Genomic DNA, 19,126 nt, shown 5'->3' on the forward strand with positions numbered 1-19,126 from the left:
ACGCTCCTCAACAGTGTTGGCACTAACGTAATTGATTTGACATCAACACCTGCATGGCTGATGTGCTGAAAGAGTGTTCGTATTTCACATTAAGACTCCAAAATCTCCAACGGAAATCTATCAGGATTTTCCAGCTTTCGGTGCATTCTCTGTCTCACACTTCTTCAAACATATAATTATGTTCTTCAAACATATAAATACACTCCAAGCACCATTTTATCTCACTGATGGTCTTAACATGTCTAGTGGATATCATAAACATTATTATTGAAATTGGTCTTGTTACTTTCAAGTTTCAATATCAATATTTCAAGCAATACATGCACTGATTGTTGTAATTATCAATACTAGGCTGTCAAAAGGCAAACAGCTACCTTGTATCTTGGACAGACTAACTTGACCCATGGTGATTGATATTAGACATATGCAATTACTAAAGTGATGAGATGTTTAGCAGATAATGTATTGAGTCGGTATGGTTAGCCATTGGTCACATGATTTGTGTCTCTTGGTCACACGGCAGCTCGACGTCAAGCTGGGACATCCTATTATGTTATAGTTAACCTTTACCCTTTAACCTTATATTAACCTTTACCCTTTAACCTTTCAACTTCTCCTCATCACCTGGCTTCTTCAGTGCCTCCAACTGCACAAGAACTTTGCTAGGTGATCCATCCTGAACTGGATTCACTCTAGATGTTTCTGAACTTTTAGGACACAGAGTTCCATGGACGAATTCCTTCACATCACTTTTATACAGAGGTGGGGACTCGAGTCACATGACTTGGACTCGAGTCAGACTCGAGTCATTAATATTAAGACTTTTGACTTGACTTGAAAAAATATTCAGAGACTTAGACTTGACTTGGACTTTTACACCAATAACTTGGGACTTGAATTGGACTTGAACCTGTTTACTTGCAAAGACTTGATTTTTTTACCCCAAATCTGAATTTTAAAACGCATATTAATATTTATAAAGTGCGCCCCATTAATTTCATTTCCGTCCTTCTGACGCAGACCGCTGTTTGTTCTCTGCTTTTCCACACTCTGTACGTTGTGTGTGTGTGTGTGTGTGTGTGTGTGTGCATGAGCTGCAGCACAACCAATCAAATGGGGGGGGGTCAGCGAACGTGAATTGTTACCGGGCGGGGTGTAAAATGGACACAAATTCCATCTTATATGGAAAGTATTATATCGCGATCGATCGATCGCCAGTGGTTGGTGCCAGAGCGAACTAGTAACTCATTGAATCATAGATAAGGATCAGAGGTAAATAAACTAGATTTTTTTTTCGGCGTGAGAAATCGGATGTGTGGCGTGTGAGCGTGTGAAGACGGTCAAATGCGTGTGTCTCACGCTCAATGCGTGAGAGTTGGCAACCCTGGGATCTGTATCTGAACTCAGGGAAGAGAGCCTCTCTCTGTCACCATCATATCCAGTTCTCTCTCAGCATGGATTGTGTATTTGAAGACATCTACGTCGAGAAAAAAATATATTGACAAAAGTGGAGCGAGTTTTCAGCTATGGGGACATCATTCTACGGCCTCATCGTGCACAAATGACATACAGACTTTTGGCCAGTTTGGTCTTTTGCAAATGCAATGCAGAATAGTTTACTGAAATGTCTAAAGTTGCATTCCTGATTCCTGTTAATTGTTCAGTTCTTATATTTGTTTGTCTTGTGTCACTCACACATGGACACACATGTTCTCCAAGAAACCAGATAAGAGAAGAGAGGGAAAATGCTGTTATGGTTCTTTGTATTGTACTGTGAAAATATCAGCACTTTTTATTTGAACATGGAGTTCTACTTATGACTTTTTCACAGAATATTTATTTCTGGAAAATTGTAGTTTAAAGTATGAATATTTTTGCAGCTAATTTTAACAAATTGAACTGTGCAATAAAGTATAAATAAATTTTTTTATACTTTGTGTTTTCAGTTGCACATGTTTTATCAAGATTTGACGAGAATACAGATTTAAAAAAGAACACATGTCTATTATTTACATTTAAAATATACCTGCAACATTGGTTAAAAAAAAAAAGACTCGAAAGGACTTGAAATTCCAAGTTTCAGACTTGGGACTTGACTTGACTGTTGCCTGTCTTGACTCGAGACTTGACTTGACTTGACTGTCTTTGGTTGAGACTTGACTCGGGACTTGAGGATAAAGACTTGGACTTACTTGAGACTTGCAAAACACTGACTTGGTCCCACCTCTGCTTTTATATTACATTTAAGACATAGCCATACAAGATCAAACACTACCCACTGTACACGCCTGCTTCAAAGTTTCTTCAACCCTTGTGCAACGGTATATATTTAGATTTTACAATTGTCTTTTAATAGACTTTATCTGATATTTACTCAATCCATGAGTTGATTCAGTGTAAATCATACAGCTGCATGTAGTCATGCAAGAAAACAAAAAGTATTTAATAAGTCTCACTGGGTAAATCAAATGGCTGTATAGAATCCCCTGAAAGTTTAATTGCCCAATCAAAGGAGAGAATTTATGAAAGTGTTTGAGTAGACTTTGACAACTCGCCTGGTCAACGTTGGGTTAGCCAAACAAATTAATTCAAAACACAGCACACAGAGAGAATAGGAGATCTGTAAAGAAAGCCCACCAGTCTGGAGAGATTATAAAACCATCTCAAACAGATCTGATCTCCATAGGTCACCTGTGAGGCAAATCATTAACAGAAGACAGACATACAGCATGATAAGAACCCAGCCTAAAAGGCAGTTCATAACATCCTTAAGAGCTGCAAGAGAATTAACAGGGTAAAGCCAACTCAGGCATTACAGTTAGAGATCTGCAGACCTCCCGTTAGATCAGACTCTACGAGATCAGACCACTGAATCAAAACAGCGTTTATGGGAAGGTTTCCAGAAGCCTCGGCTGTAAAGAAAGGAACAAACCTGTCAGCCACCTTATAGCTGGAGGGGAAGTTCTGTCTCTGGACAAATCATACTGCAAATCCCCCTGACCCACTTCACAACGAGCTTGATAATGAGCAAATTACCTTAATCGGGGTGTGTAGCTCTTACCATAAACTCAAGTCAACCTCCACTTCTGGGATATTTTTAATGGGTATGTGTAAAATGAGTCGTGTTTCCCTTTCTCTCATCCATGAATTTTTTCTTCCTTAGTTTTAACAATATATGCTCCTAGTTGTACCCATGTGGTGCTCTGATGTGTGTGTCTGACTGGAATGTGGGTGAATGCTATAAATACAGCCAGTAATAATGAAGCCTTGGGCACAATTTGCATTCTATTGTCCCAGTTCAGTAGTAGTTCACTATATTTAATTTATAAATGCACACTACATACCCAGACAGCATGGTGAATCGTTTACATTTTATCAGTCAGGCAGCTTTTAAAATTCTCGGTTGTTTTAATATTAGTAACTAGATTACTAACTGCAATGTAAATAATTGTAGGTAGTGTTTATATTGGCCGACAGCTCCCTCTACTGTTAAAATACAACATCTATAAAAGGCAGCAAATGCAACAATAGAAACCTATTCATAATTGTACACCTTTGGCCATTTTGTCCACATTTTTTAACTGAATTGTTTTGGTTTCCTATACAGAGCTAAGGACGTGACAAAGGACCTTAAAAAAGATGTAACGCTACACACAACCTCTGATCCTGGAGCAACAGAGGAGGCTACGCCTCAGTCTGAACCTTGACCTTTCCCTTTTATACCTAAATTTGTTGTGAGAGTGCTCGATCCAAACCCTGTTACCTGCCACCCCCCTTACATACCTTCTACTCTGTTCTGTCTCCTGCAATTTCAATGTACAGTTCAGGGTGTGTGTGTGTGTGTGTGTGTGTGTGTTAGAGACTCTGCCTTGACATTACTGTTGTATCTAGTATATTTAATATTCCCTATTTGGTATATGTAACAATTAAGTAGTAAACATTGTGTTACCACTTTATAAACTGAATGCACACATAATATTTGCTTAGCAGAAATAGATAGGCCAGACTATCTTTCTTGTGTGGATTATAACCATCATCCAAACCTCTGATGAGGAAAATGCAATGTTTCATTAAAACATTCAATTAAATCTTCCAGATAAAACCTTCCAGAATTTCTATTTAAAAACGTGAAGAAAATAATAATAAAATAATAATAACAATAAAAAATGCATGGCTGCTCTGTATTAAATTCATGTAGTTTAACTCCAGGACAATTATTATGTATTCATCTTAAGGGACATTATTCAATAAATACACTGACTTATTCAGTAACTACAACGAAAATAATATGAAAGATTCACAGGAATAACATCTAGGAATAATACTGTTCTATCTAAAAACCTGGAATCTCCAAACATGTAGGATCAGTTAGCACTAATGGTTAGCAATAAAATTACAGTTGTCCCAGTAGTGATGTCACCAGTGCTAACCAGGACAAAAGTTTCCAAACAGATCCCAGGAATCACAATAACCAGGACAAACGGATCCAAACAGATCCCAGGAATCACAATAACCAGGACGAATGGATCCAAACAGATCCCAGGAATCACAATAACCAGGACAAACTGATCCAATCAGGTCCCAGGAATCACAATAACCAGGACGAACGGATCCAATCAGATCCCAGGAATCACAATAACCAGGACGAACGGATCCAATCAGATCCCAGGAATCACAATAACCAGGACGAACGGATCCAAACAGATCCCAGGAATCACAACAACCAGGACGAACGGATCCAATCAGATCCCAGGAATCACAATAACCAGGATTAACAGATCCAAACAGATCCCAGGAATCACAACATCAATCTCAGCCCAGAACACCTAAGACACTCCAGCACATGATGTGACAGGGAACAGAACCATTCCTATTTATTTAATTATTACTATTTCTGTTTAAGCAATTTTAACTCCGCTCTCTCTATATATAGTTATTATCTACACGGTTGAAACATTTTTAAAAAGCGTTTTTAGTTTTAAACGCCACAACATCCGGAAGTTCCCCCGTCTTTGCGCGCGAGGTCAAAGGTTAGAAACAAAATGTCCGCACACAGTTTGAGGAGCAGCAGTGATGTGTGAGCAGCCGCCGGCGCCAGACGTCCCCGACATCCTCCAAACGGAACCAGATGGATTTGACCAGTTTTACTCTCCTCATAAGACGCGACCGCAGTAGTAATTCCTAATAGTCGCACCTAGCTCGCCTGCTACATAACTAGACCTCGTCAGATTCAACCAGCTAGCCATGCTAACTAGCCTGCTAGCACCTAGCCCCCCTGCTAACTGTCAGACGTGTCCGGGTGAAGTTCTCCTGCCATAGAAGCTTTGTTCTTCTGAAGCGTCTCTACTCTAGATATCTGCTGGACCGTTTATTTCAAACTCCTGCAGCTTGAAACTTCTTCAGAATGAACCGCAAGAAAGACAAGTGCTTCGAGAGCCCCAGGCCCTATAAACTATAAGTATCACACAACTTCACACGTCTTGGACTTAATACATTACATACATAACACATTTACAAGGACATTTCACAATATAGCCACACAATTCTTTACTGTTGTATATTTATTTAAACTTTTATTTACCCTTATACAACCCACCAGGTCGTCTGTATAAACAACATCAACTTTCAGAGGAAGTCAGTTATTGTAAGTGGTCTTTACTCTTGTGTGTATGTGTGTGTTATATGATGGACATGCAGTGAGATTTGGAAACCGTATTTAGAGAATAGACACTTGTGAACATTAAAAGAGTCAACCAGTAGCAGTGTGTGTATATGTGTTATGACCAAAACCTACACTGGAAAACCAAACGCCGTGGCGTTGGCTACACCTCTTGTTAATATGCAGTTGTGTTCGCGTTTTGCCAGGGCTACGTGGAGCTGACCTTGTTCCCCACGGTGGTGAACCTCAACCGCATCAAACTCAACAGCAAGCAGTGTCGTATTTACCGGGTACGGGTGAACGACTTGGAGTCTCCGTTCATTTACAACGACCCCACACTGGAGGTGTGCCACCACGAGGCCAAGCAGTGAGTACCGCGCGTTCGATTCGGTTCACATTGTCCATCACGTTCGTTTGAATCGATTCGAGCGGCTGGTGTCGGCACTTTGGCGTCCGCCATCCTGACTGTTGCCCTCCCACTGCTTGTGTGCATTGCAGGAGGAACCTGAACTATTTCTCCAGTGCGTACACCGCGGCTGTCAACGCAGTGGACCCCGACACTGGAAATGGCGAGCTATCCATTAAAGTGCCCTCGGAACTCTGGAAACAGGGTGACGGTAAGGCCGTGCCCTGGGGCCCTGTGGTCTTAGGACAGTTTCGGGTGATTCAAACATGTTTTGTAGGTGTTTTACATGTATGTACACATGTGCGTGTGTGTGTGTGTGTGCACTGTGGCGTGTTTAGAGATGAAAGTTCTGAAGGTGTACATAGAGTTCTCCTTGGACCAGCCGAAGGGGGGGCTCCATTTCGTCGTGCCCGACGTAGAGGGCAGCATGGCGGAGAGGGGAGCTCACGTCTTCTCCTTTGGCTACCAGAACTCCACTCGGTAAGCACTGGATATCCACGAAGTGCCATCACACCAAATTAACGAATTTTTTTTGTACATACATTATTTTTTGTATGCTCTTTATATGTACATCATGGTAGCGTTGGGGATTGATAAAGCTGCTTGGTAAAAGCTCAAACAAACGTGTGCGCATCTCACGTGTGCTCCAGGTTCTGGTTCCCCTGCGTGGACTCCTTCTCTGAGCTGTGCACGTGGAAGCTAGAGTTCACCGTGGACGCCTCCATGGTGGCGGTGTCGTGCGGCGACCTGGTGGAGAGCGTCTACACCCACGACATGCGCAAGAAGACCTTCCACTACGTGCTGCCCATCCCTACGGCCGCCCCCAACATCTCCCTCGCCGTGGGGCCCTTCGAGATCCTCGTGGACCCTTACATGCACGAGGTGGGCGAGACAGAGGCAGCTTCTCTCTACACTTCACTCCCCCACTTTACCTCACCAGGCAAAGATCAACGAAGAAAGAGGAAATGAAAGCAAGTTTCTCCCCCCCAAAAAAACTGCTTTCACCACTAGGTGGCGATGTGCAGCATCTGTGTTTTCCACAGATATTAGTTATGTTTGAAAGGCTGAATAACCTTTGCTTGCCTTGTCTGATTCCTAGAAGGCACTAGTTATAATGACCTGTCTGGTTATAATGGGCACTTATCTCACTAACGTGCTTTTTTTTTTGGTCTTATAATGCGTTAATTATCATTTAAACATTCCATGGTGTCTTTTCCTAAGCCATGTTCATTTGCATCTTTTACATATGCATGAGTTGGCGTGGTCTGCTGTCGGTGATAGGCCGTGTCACGACGGCGCGTTCCTCTGCCCCCTCCTGCAGGTCACCCACTTCTGCCTGCCCCAGCTGCTGCCCCTGCTCAAGCACACCATGTCCTACCTCCACGAGGTCTTCGAGTTCTACGAGGAGATCCTGACGTGCCGCTACCCGTACTCCTGCTTCAAGACCGTCTTCGTGGACGAGGCTTACGTCCAGGTGGCGTCGTACGCCTCCATGAGCATCTTCAGGTCAGCGGACACACGTGGCCTTCAGCGCTGTTAGTGTTGGGTCTGACTTGGATTTTGGTTTTCACTGTGTGTGTGTGTGTGTGTGTGTGTGTGTGTGCGCGCTTCTCCCCCGTTCAGTACAAATCTGCTGCACAGTGGGTTGATCATAGACCAGACCCCGGGGACGCGCCGCTGTCTGGCACAGGCCCTGGCGCAACAGTTCTTCGGCTGCTTCATCTCCCGCATGTCCTGGTGAGTGTCCCGCCCCCTGGCCACGCCCCCTGGCCACGCCCCCTGGCCAAGCCTCCCAGCAGGGGTCTCCTCTGTGCCCACGTTTAAGCTGTAATCACAGAGAATATCTTTTGCTCTTCTCTGCGTTATATGTCGGGAGGGTAGTTTAGACACTGCGTGAGATGTGGATGCTTCAGCTCCACGGTTTCCCTGAGCGGGACTGTTAGCAGGTCCGCTGGAACACCTCGTGCGTTCCTCCTGAGAACGGTGGCCTGCAGGTTCCTTGTGCAGCTCAGCCCAGGAACTGGAGCCAGTGATCCAGAAGGTTGGAGGGGAGAGTCCTGGTCTGCTCTCCTCCCTTCACGGTGAGCTCGGCCCAGGACGTTTTACATGCTTCTCCAGAGAGCGGAGCCCTGCCAAAACCTCCCAGAGGCCTCGTTTCTGAGCGGATGGCTCTCAGATGTTTGTGGTTTAACGTGAAGGTTGCTGTACTCGTGATTACATGTGAACTGTGTTACAGATGTACATTTTATCTAGACACTGACCGTTTCCACAGAACATATTCGTAGACTGTTGCACGCGCTCGCACAAACCCACACCCGATCTGCTGATGTTAATCGCCGGTGGTCGGAGCTGCTGTTCGGAGCAGTCAGCCTTGCCCACGTGCTCAGTGAGCTGGAAGGAGACCAGGAGACACACAGACCAGGAAGAGGCTTGTTGGACGTTTCTGAGGTTCACGGTTCACGTTTTACTGGGCCGTAATGACGGAGCCAGGACACTTTTTGTTTTTGTTTTGTTATTGACACAGCGGATGTTGTTGTGCAACGTACGTGTCTCCAGTCACTGCGGTGACATGAGAAAGGCTGAATGCGCACTGCTTATTCAACCTGAGCAACCTTTGCTTGTCTCGTCTGGCTCCCGACAGGCACCCTGTGGGGCGTCCCGACGGGCACCGTGTGGGGCGTCCCGACGGGCACCGTGTGGGGCGTCCCGACGGGCACCGTGTGCTCTGTTTGGTTTGAGGATAGTGTGCAGAAACTGACTGACTCGCTCTCCGAGATGTTCAGCATCGACTGACACCAGCGAGTTCTTGAAAAGAAGTCACATTTAGGAAATAATTTCGTGTCTACGGTGACACCGGAATTTCACCGTTGGGAACCTGAAGATTCGATCAAGTGGACCCGGTGATTTCACCCAGAACCATTGTCATTGTTCGGAGTGTCATTACTCCAGTGTGGTCAGTTTATTTTATGGAGTATCAACCAAAACTGTTTGGCAGTTTCCATTTCCTTCAAGAGGAAAAGATCAACAACCCAGAGGCTCTGGTCTGAGTGTTTGTGTGCCCGCTGCAGGTCAGACGAGTGGGTCCTTAAGGGCATTTCCGGCTACATCTATGGCCTCTACCTGAAGAAGACCTTTGGCGTCAACGAGTACCGTCACTGGATCAAGGAGGTAAGTTTCTAAACGCCCGGAACCGACCTATGACGGGCCCAGCGGGCACTCCGCAGTCAGGCCGGTCTCGCTCACCGACCCCACGTCCCCTCAGGAGCTGGATAGGATCGTGGATTACGAACTGAAGACAGGAGGTGTGTTGCTTCACCCTACCTTCGTCGGAGGAAAGGAGAAAGACAAGTAAGTCCGGCCACATTCGAGCACCAGGCCGTCACGCCAAAGTCGACGCGTGCACACACCATCACACGCCCCAGAATAAGCCCCACATCACACGTCACGCACGCCACCCGTCACACGTCACACTCCACATGACGTCTGCTGCTGTAGTTTGTAGACATCAGTCTACATTTGCACATTAGCGTTAACCACACACCGGTGTAACCGCTCTCTGGTAAAGACCAATGTGTGCTCGATGGAATCCAAACCCCCTGCACCATTGGGTATAAAGTGCAGGACTAAGTGCTTTAGCTTCTGCTGGTGCCTGAAGGAAACATCTCTGTGTAGTTCTGCTCAAACCGCTAACATGTCGCATATTCGTGGTTGGAAGCCTGGTGCAGTAACACACACTTATTCTGTGTTTGGCCCACATTACCTCAGTTAGAGTCTGACTGTAATGGGGCTCTCTCTCTCTCTCTCTCTCTCTCTCTGTCTCTCTCTCTCTCTCTCTCTCTCTGTCTCTCTCTCTCTCTCTCTCTCTCTGTCTCTCTCTCTCTCTCTCTCCTCTCTCTCCTCTCTCTCTCTCTCTCTCTCTCTCTCTCTCTCTCTCTCTCTCTCTTCTCTTTCTCTCTCTCTCTCTCTTCTTCCCCTCCAGCCCGACTCCCCACTTACACTTCTCCATCAGAAACCCCCACACACTCTCGTGGGACTACTACAAGATGTTCCAGTGCAAAGCCCACCTGGTCATGAGGCTGATCGAAAACCGCATCAGCATGGAATTCATGCTGCAGGTAACACACACACACACACACACACACACTCTCACACACACACACACTCTCACACACTGCTGATCCTTTAATGCATTCCTGCCCACATTTTATAGTCCTTGGAAGGTCCAACTGTAGTCCTTTGTCCGAGCCCTGTGCTGGGTGCAGATCGTGGAGGTCGGGGCGCCTGGCTCTCCTCCCCCGCTGCTTTAAGTGTCCGTGCTGACGGGCAGAAAAGAAAACCGCCAAACCCAACATCCGATGACCTCAGCACAGTCGACTTCTCCTCCAGCTTGGCGTCGCGGTCGTCTCACTGACCCGAGATCAGCGTGGCGACCCCGGTGTGACGCGGGTGCCTCTCGCCCCTGCAGGTGTTCAACAAGCTGCTGTGTCTGGCCAGCACGGCCTCGTCTCAGAAGTACCAGTCGCACATGTGGAGTCAGATGCTCCTGTCCACCTCTGGCTTCCTCAAGTCCATCTCCAACGTGTCGGGGAAGGACATCGGACCCCTGATTAAGCAGTGGGTGTATCCGCTCTGGCCGTCTGGGCCGCTCCGTTCCGACTGCGTCCCGGGACTCTAGACGTTCAGTTGATTAACGTGTTGAAGTATATGTGATCATAGCCAACAGAGATATTTTCTCTCTAACACAGTAGGGTGCGTGTTCAGACTCGGCTGGTAATACACATATGCGTAGCGATAACAGCCGTGTTTTTGAAACTCAATAAAGACCCCTGTGAATCCCTGAGACGGGTGAGGTTACTCATCAGGGCCGGCGCTGGTTCTTCTGTGGGGTCCCGGCCACAGCCGCTGGGGTCCGGTTCTCCGTTCTCTGGTTTCCTTTAACGCCCACCTCAGCGACCAGAGCGGCGTGGTCAAGTTCTTCGGCAGTTTCGCCTTCAACAGGAAGAGGAACGTTCTGGAACTGGAGATCCGCCAGGACTACACCTCCTCTGGCACGCAGAAGTATGTGGTGAGTCAGGCCACGCCTCCTTGGGTGGGGGTGGGGGTGGTGAGGGTGGGATGTTATGGTAAGTCAGTTTGTGACAGTTTGATGTAGTGAGGAGAAGGTTTTGTGTATCACCTGGGTGGTCTTCAAGCTCCGACCTTCATCACATGAAAGCGAAACTGAATTGTGTTTGCTTCCCTGTGTGTGTGTGTGTGTGTGTGTGTGTGTATGCGCAGGGCCCTATTAAGGTGACTGTTCAGGAGCTGGATGGATCCTTTAACCACACTCTGCAGATTGAGGAGAACAGCTTGAAGCATGACATACCCTGTCACTCTAAGAGCAGGAGGTATAGCCCTCCCCCCAAAAAAAAACACATGGCTGCCCACCGCACCTGGGTTACAGTCCTGATTGCACTTGGTCAGAGGCATCGTCCTGTAGGTCCTGTAGATCTCACCGCCTCCTTCACTCTTGATGGGAATTAGAAAAAAATTAGATGTTTTACTCGATCCTCCTGAAAGCTCCTCCTTGCTGTCTCAGGAACAAGAAGAAGAAGATTCCTCTGATGAACGGAGAAGAGGTCGACATGGACTTGTCGGCCATGGAGTAAGTCTTCTGGCCCCTCCCTCTTTCTCTCGCGTCCTTCAGGAGTCCGTCTGTGTGTCTGTCCGTCTGACCGCTGCTTCTTCACTGCACATCCTAGATCAGGTGGAAAAGACGTGGCCCACAGCACAGGCTAAACAAGCATATAATCTTACGTGATCGTAGCCAGGATGTATGCAAACAGAACCACCCAAACCTCTCGATTTGAACTTTTCCAAATGATTGGCTGGCGTTCTTGGCCGGCGGTTCTCGTGCCGGTGCACGGCTAGGCGTAGCGAAGCGGTAGGACCGTTGACGAGGCGGTGCCGTTGTGTCCCAGGGCCGAGAGCAGTAGGTACAGGAGCACGCCCCCTAGAGGCAGCAGAGAGGCACAGCGAGGCCGTGTAGGAGCTTCACACGCCGCCTTCTACGGCCCACGGTGAGAGCAGGGAGCGTGGGCCGGGCGTGAGGGCAGGAGGGGCGGCTCCCCAAGGGGGCGGGGTAACTCCCCAAGGGGGCGGGGCAGCTTCCACACGCAGGCAGCAACCGGCCGTCACGAGAGCGCTGTAAAGCTGCAGTGCTCTCTTCAACCTTCATGTAGACCTTCCTGTAGACCTTAATGTAGACCTTCAGTTAAGTGATTACAGCTGTATTACCTTGGCTGCACAGTTGTATGTACAGCAGTACTAATACCTATAAAACCCACAGTGCTATTCAGCTGTATTCCAGGGGTTTCGTCTTAGAACCTTTTCAGAGTAACAGTAAAACCGTAATATCCGGCTCGTGTGCTGACACTTTCTCCCCGTGTGGCCCCGGCAGTGCGGACTCCCCCCTGCTCTGGATCCGGATCGACCCGGACATGTCCATCCTGCGGAAGGTGGAGTTCGAGCAGGCCGACTTCATGTGGCAGTACCAGCTGCGCTACGAGCGGGACGTGGTGGCCCAGGAGGAGGCCATCTCCGCCCTGGAGGCCTTCCCCACCGCAGCGTCCCGCCTGGCCCTCACCGACATCCTGGAGCACGACCAGTGCTTCTACCGCGTGCGCATGCAGGCCTGCTTCTGCCTGGCCAAGGTCAGCCCTCCTCGGGTCAAAGTGCGAAGTCCGTTGCTGGTGTTCCTCTGGAGTTTTTGCGTTGCCGTCGGCGGTGCTGAGGTACCGGAGGGGCGTCGCCGCGTCTTGCCGGGTCGCCCACTGAGACGAGGTGTCTTTGTCGTAGATCGCCAACGCCATGGTGAGCACCTGGACGGGACCTCCGGCCATGAAGTCTCTCTTCACGCGCATGTTCTGTTGCAAGAGCTGCCCGAATATCGTCAAGACCAACAACTTCATCAACTTCCAGAGCTATTTCCTGCAGAAGGTGCTGTCTAGATGTTTCTACTGCCCGTTTCTGCTTCTTGGCTTTAAATGTATGTGGCTGCGTTTCGTTTAATGAGTTAGCAGTGGTGTCATGTGACCGATGATGATGATGATGATGTGCTTTCTGATGTTGGCAGACCATGCCTGTGGCAATGGCCTTACTAAGGGACATTCACAACCTTTGCCCCAAAGAGGTGCTAAACTTCATTTTGGATCTCATCAAGTACAACGACAACAGGAAGAATAAGGTAGCTCATCTTCTCCCAGACTCGTGGTGTCCAAGGTCTTGGTCATCGTTTCTACCCACTCAGTTGCATGAGCGGATCTGTTGTTTCGTTTGGTGTGGGATGATGAAACGTGAGTGGAGGTGAATTGGGTTTAGCAGGTGCAGGCTAACCGCTAACCGCTTTACTCCCTTCAGTTCTCCGACAACTACTACCGGGCCGAGCTGATCGACGCCCTGACCAACTCGCTCACGCCGGCCATCAGCGTGAACAACGAGGCGTGCACGGTGGACAGTCTGAACGCCGACGTGCGCCTCATCCTCGAGGAGGTCACGCGCCTCCTCAACATGGAGAAACTGCTCCCCAGTTACCGCAACACCATCACCGTCAGGTACGTGGGCCAGGCCGGGGCCCAGTTACCGCAACACCATCACCGTCAGGTACGTGGGCCAGGCCGGGGCCCAGTTACCGCAACACCATCACCGTCAGGTACGTGGGCCAGGCCGGGGCCGGGCGGGGCGTGTATCCGTCACCGAGCACACTTGGCCCGGTGCCCCTTCGCCCTCAGAACTTCAGGAGCTCTTCGGAGCACGCGGGCCTCACTCTTGGCAGCTGCCCCGCTGCTAAAACTAATGTTTAACAAAGCGGTGTTGTCACTGGCCTCTGCAGATCAGAAACACGCGGTGTGTGGAGACCACTCAGCTTTTGCGAGGTCATGAGCGACCTTGTGCGAGGGTTGCTCAAGGAATCGTTTACTTTGAAAGGTCAGATTGCGTGTTCAGTAAACACAGTAAACCCAGTAAATCCTCCCCCAGCCCGTAATTAGTTGATGGATGCTGGAAGCCTCACCTGATCCCCCCCGTCAGCTGCAGATGTGTAGTAGAATATGGTAGTGACACCGCTGTGTGCTGAAGGGTGTTTACCGGCTGGGTCCAGGCTAAGGTCCAAACCTCTGATCCGACTTCCAGTAAGAACCATGAAGATGGATCAGTTAAACAAACACATTTAGTCATCCCACACAACTCTTTCGGCATTGAACACATGCCCATTAGTGTGTGTGTGTGTGTGTGTGTGTGTGTGTGTGTGTGTGTGTCTTGTACAGTGTTGATTGTAGAATTGGGGTTGACTTTTTATTTTCTTTAAGAGTAAGTTTGAGTCTCTGATCTCTGCCACTTTGTTAAAATCATGTCATCACGTATTCATGTATTGGTCCTACAGAGTGTACACACAGAAAGGTTACATCATGTGTGTTTTGACAAAATATTATATTTACATTTATATATAATTTATCATAACTCCAGCCCTGTCATTTGTGATATTAAAATACCAAAGACACATACTGCAAAAATAATAACAAATTGTACATTGTGCAACTGTGTTGCCTGATCCAGTTTGGAAGGTTTATTAATGTACCTTAAAGGCACAATAAGTAATTTTCCAATGATTCTGCACATTATGAAATACATTATACTGCCACCTAGTGGTCTGGATGTTTGAGGGACTTTATTAAATGTTTTTGGTTATCTCCATTTGGGTGACCTGCTCTGTGGAGCATAAAGTTCATCATGTAACTTTACAGAAAAATTCAGAATTGTGGTTTGCTATCTTTTGTTGCTGAAACAAAATGGCTTATTGCACCTTTAAGGTTTATTATTCAGTAACTACATGGATACATATTGCTATATTATGACATACTTACATTCAATACATGCTCTGTTAGTGGAATACCCAGCATGCATCATGTTCCCATGGCGATTAAAGGGTTCAGAGCATCGTGTCTTTTGTGTCCCGTCGACGCAGTTGCCTCCGGGCGGTCCGGACGCTTCAGAAGAACGGACACCTGCCCAGCGACCCCAGCCTGTTCAAGTCCTACGCGGAGTACGGCCACTTCGTGGACGTGAGGGTGGCCGCACTGGAGGCCGTGGTGGACTACACTCGAGGTGCCCCGCCTACCGTGTCACATGACCGTCGAGAGCCCTGTAGTACAATAGTGGTCCAGAAACAAGGCTACGAATGCTTTATGTAGCTCAAATAATGTTTATAAGCGTATTTTCTGCCAATTTATCTTATTGTATTACCTTATGGCTTAAAACAAGCAAATAGTACTCTGAACAAATAGTAATTTAGTGACTGTTCACTACCAGTTGACAGGAGCTCGGAGGAACTTCAGTGGCTGTTGGACATGGTCCATTCGGACCCGGTACACTACGTCAGGTACGTCGCACGACCCTCTCCGTCACCATAGTAAAAGAACGGAGCGCTGGTTTCCTGTGGGTGTTTGCTATATCACTGTGGACTTTATAAACAAGGATTAACATGAACAGTGATTAGTGTTACGTTAAGTTAGCGTTAAGTAAACACGTAACGGTTACGGCTCCTGTTTTGACTCTTTGTTGCTTGCACCTTTTTTGGTGCAACCTTAAAGGAATGTATTACATTGTACTGATTTACCTACATAAGTAATGGGTAACTTGGAAATATCCAGAATCTATCGGTATAGGAACTGAATTGTCCATTCTGTTTTTAGCTCTTTAGTCCCTTTTGCTCCAAACTAAAACACTAAAGCTCTAAAAAGGTGCGAGCAACAAAGAGCCAAAACAGGAGCCGCAACTGTTACATGTTTACTTAACGTTAGTTAATTATTGTTAATGTGTAACTATTGTTCATGTTAACTAATGCATTACGTACCGGTGTTACTGAGTATTGAAGCCCGCTGAGAATTATTAAACTGTTTTTGCAAGATCTTTTAAGGTAAACGAATCTTGTTAATTATGTAGTTTGCTTGTTAATGACTTTTTCCTCACTCTCAGGCATAGGATTCTTAGTATGCTGTCCAAAAATCCTCCCTTCACCAAAGCAGCAGAGTCATCCCTGTGTAACGAGGCCCTGGTGGACCAGCTGTGGAGGCTGATGAACTCGGGTAAGACTGTCGCACAGCCCCCAGGGACCTGTAGCGCTAATCACACTGTTGCACTCCACATATGGAATCGCTGTTCCCCTCTGCTGTGGAGACTTGGCAGGCAGTGAATAGCTTCTGTGTCTGACTCGTGCATCAGTGCCATAAGTCTTGGCGCGCGGGCGTAGCGGCCCGCCGTCGCACGCGAAGCCCCGATCCCGCGCCGGCTCACGGGAGCCTCGTCTCCGCGCGGGATCGGAGTGTGGGCCTCGGGATGTGGAAAATCTCTCGGAAAAAAAAGTTAAAAAACTGGCTGCGATTTAATGAAAACCACGCGGCGTTTCCCGACCCCCGCTCTCGACTGGCCGCGCTTCTTACGGATCCGTGCGGGGCTGGTCTCTCCCGGGGTCCTGGCAGCGCTTGAAAGGTTGTCCTGCTCTTGCTGTAGCTGCGGAGACTCTGCAGGACCTCCAGCTCTTGCAGCACGAGGTTTGGCGGCGTGGCGCCTGGGCGAGAAGGAAGTGCACCTCTGCGTTTTCGCCAAACGGCTCGAGCGTTTTCACGCTTCAGTTAGCGCCCTGCCCTGTGTGTGTGCGCGTTTCACGCTGTGGCAGGTACACGTCTCACAATAAATGCCTAATCTTCTTTAATCTCAGACGGTTTCCAATTAGGATCCCACTGTATGTTCCCAGTGCCATGATAAATTTCCACTCTATGATTTTCGAGCATTTAGTGGGTGTTGTCGGTACAAATGGAGTCTGTATTTTATCCGCGAGACCCGCGCTGACTTCTGAGTGGCCGTCGTCAGGTACGTCTCACGACTGGCGGCTGCGTTGTGACGCGGTGAACCTGTACCACACGCTGTTCGGCCTGAGCCGGCCCTCCTGCCTGCCTCTCCCCGAGCTGGGCCTCGTGCTCAACCTGAAGGAGAAGAAGGCCGTGCTCAACCCCACGATCAAGCCGGAGCAGGAGGTGGACGTCCCCGAACCGGCCCCAGACCTGGTCTTCGTCAGCTGCGTAAGTGTGCGCTCCGAAGGACAGCACTGCAGGGCTACGCAGACGCTGACGTGAGCCTCGAATCGCATCCCAACCGCTCGTCTCCTCTGATTGGTCGTTCACAGAAGGACGAGCATTTCCCGATGAAGGAGGAGCTAGTGTTGAGCGGCGTGGCCCTGGCCCCCCAGGGCCTGAAGAGGAAGGCGGAGACTCCGTTGGCCTCGCCCCCTGAACCCGGCCAGGTGCTGCCCGAGGAGACCGTCTTCAAGGGGCTGCTCAAAAGCAGAGTGAGTGCTCACAACCGCTCGGTGGACCACACAAACGCCACACACACGGATATTTCCACCCTGAATGTCTTTCGTTTGTGCACTATGCTTCTTTCTTCAGTTTCCCACCCAAGAGGAGGAGGACATTGATATGGACACGGTCCATGACAGTCAGGCGTTCATCTACCATCATCTCAACATGCTGGAGAGGCCCTCCACACCAGGTAAGCCACGCGCGGAGACATCTGCGTGTCTACAGCATTTCTTCAACCTTTCCCCAAAGCACCCTAGAGAAGTCTGTAGTTCTGTAACTGTTCTGGAACCATCTCCTTCCTTCCTGTAACCCACCCCCCCCCCCCCCCCCCCCCCCGTAGGGAGGGAGCCCCCGGCCGTGGAGCCGCAGGCTCTGATGCCCACGCCGGCCCCGCCCGCCCCCACCTTCGCCAAAGAGAGCTCCGCCCCCTCCAGGCACGCGGGGGCGCACCAGCACCACCACCGCCACCACCACGAGCACAAGAAGAAGAAGAAGAAGCACAAACACAAACACAAGCACAAGCACAAACACGAAAGCAAAGGCAAAGACAGGGAGAAGGAGCGCGACCCCCACGCCTTCGGCAGCAGCCCCGCCCGCTCCCCGTCCCTGTCTGACTGAAGGCCCCGCCCCCCCCGTGGACTGGAGGCGGGCTGTTTGATCAACACCAAGCTTACAGTCTGAACTGCGAAGCTTTTCTTTAGATAGGATGGGTAGTTTTTAGCCTTTTACAGACGTTTTTGAAATGGTTGCAGAGGTAGGAGTGCAGCAGGGAGGCAGGTGGTTCATGTTGGGGGAGCCCATGGGGGGGTCGCGAAGTCATGAACCACATCGGGGGGGCTCTGGAGGTCCCTGGCTTTCTTGAGACGGTGACCCCGCCCCTCACACCATCCACAACCTCAGCACGGACTCCCAACTCCGCTTGTAATGTTATTTCTGTTATTAATGCGCGAAAACACCTCAGTTTCTCCTCAGATGTCGTCACGGACCACACAGACACTCTCGCAGGCTCATAACCACACACACACACACACACACACAAACACACACACCATAAGGACAACCGAGGCGGTGTAGCCTGCTAAACGACTGCGTTCTGGAAGTGCTTTCATAAGAGAACTGTTCACTCCAACCTGTCAGCTTGCCAAACGCCACCAACCTCTCTGACAGACGCTGGAAACTGGTGCGCAGTAACAGTTCCTCATGTTCCTTCGTGTAAGCAGCCAGCCCCCCGTGGAGCTGGGTTCACTCCAGGACCTCCGCTGTGACGTGGGCCCCGTGAGGAGACACGGCGCCCCTACAGTTACGCTCAAGTCAGTACTATACGCCTCTCCCTCTGGTTCATCTGGACACCATAACCCTCCAGCTACGGCTTATGTGCAGTCTGGCCGGTTGGGTTACTGCAATTACTGTAGCCTTTTTTTAATCTTGCTGTTCAGTAACATGTTCAGTTTGTCTTTTTTATATCTGTAATGTTTTGGGGGGGATGGTTTTATTAAAATTCACTGCTCACTAAATGAAAGAGTGTTTACTGTCAAATTAGAAAGGGGGTGTTGGGACCATTCAGTTTTTTCTTTTTAGTCTATATAATGATAATGATTTACTCAGGACAACGGACACAATCAACGCAGGGTGCTCATTGCAGGTGTGAAACTCGGAGGGCAGCACTGA

At 48.6% G+C, this 19,126-nt stretch overlaps 2 protein-coding genes across 2 annotated transcripts in view; both read left to right on the plus strand.

The window, feature by feature from the left end:
• The window catches only part of ca14 (carbonic anhydrase XIV), a 16,559-nt gene extending 12,460 nt beyond the window's left edge, over window positions 1–4,099 (plus strand). The window contains exon 11 of the mRNA XM_076970683.1: window positions 3,608–4,099. Within this exon, the coding sequence (XP_076826798.1) occupies window positions 3,608–3,707 (100 nt within the window). The 3' untranslated portion in view covers window positions 3,708–4,099. The remainder of the gene's footprint in view (window positions 1–3,607) is intronic.
• A 930-nt stretch (window positions 4,100–5,029) lies between these two features.
• taf2 (TAF2 RNA polymerase II, TATA box binding protein (TBP)-associated factor) lies at window positions 5,030–18,977 on the plus strand. The gene is made up of 26 exons (XM_076970435.1): window positions 5,030–5,454; window positions 5,590–5,644; window positions 5,866–6,026; window positions 6,158–6,276; window positions 6,404–6,545; window positions 6,716–6,947; window positions 7,387–7,571; window positions 7,689–7,802; window positions 9,134–9,233; window positions 9,328–9,413; window positions 10,045–10,180; window positions 10,531–10,685; window positions 11,016–11,130; window positions 11,343–11,452; window positions 11,644–11,709; window positions 12,505–12,757; window positions 12,903–13,043; window positions 13,180–13,290; window positions 13,464–13,657; window positions 15,067–15,206; window positions 15,411–15,480; window positions 16,077–16,186; window positions 16,971–17,179; window positions 17,284–17,445; window positions 17,546–17,648; window positions 17,799–18,977. Exons 1-26 carry the CDS (start codon window positions 5,405–5,407, stop codon window positions 18,074–18,076), a joined length of 3,597 nt encoding a protein of 1,198 aa, XP_076826550.1. The 5' UTR covers window positions 5,030–5,404; the 3' UTR covers window positions 18,077–18,977.
• The last annotated feature ends 149 nt before the right edge of the window (window positions 18,978–19,126 follow it).

This window comes from Brachyhypopomus gauderio, chromosome 13, assembly GCF_052324685.1.
Source record: "Brachyhypopomus gauderio isolate BG-103 chromosome 13, BGAUD_0.2, whole genome shotgun sequence".
Taxonomy (NCBI): domain Eukaryota; kingdom Metazoa; phylum Chordata; class Actinopteri; order Gymnotiformes; family Hypopomidae; genus Brachyhypopomus; species Brachyhypopomus gauderio.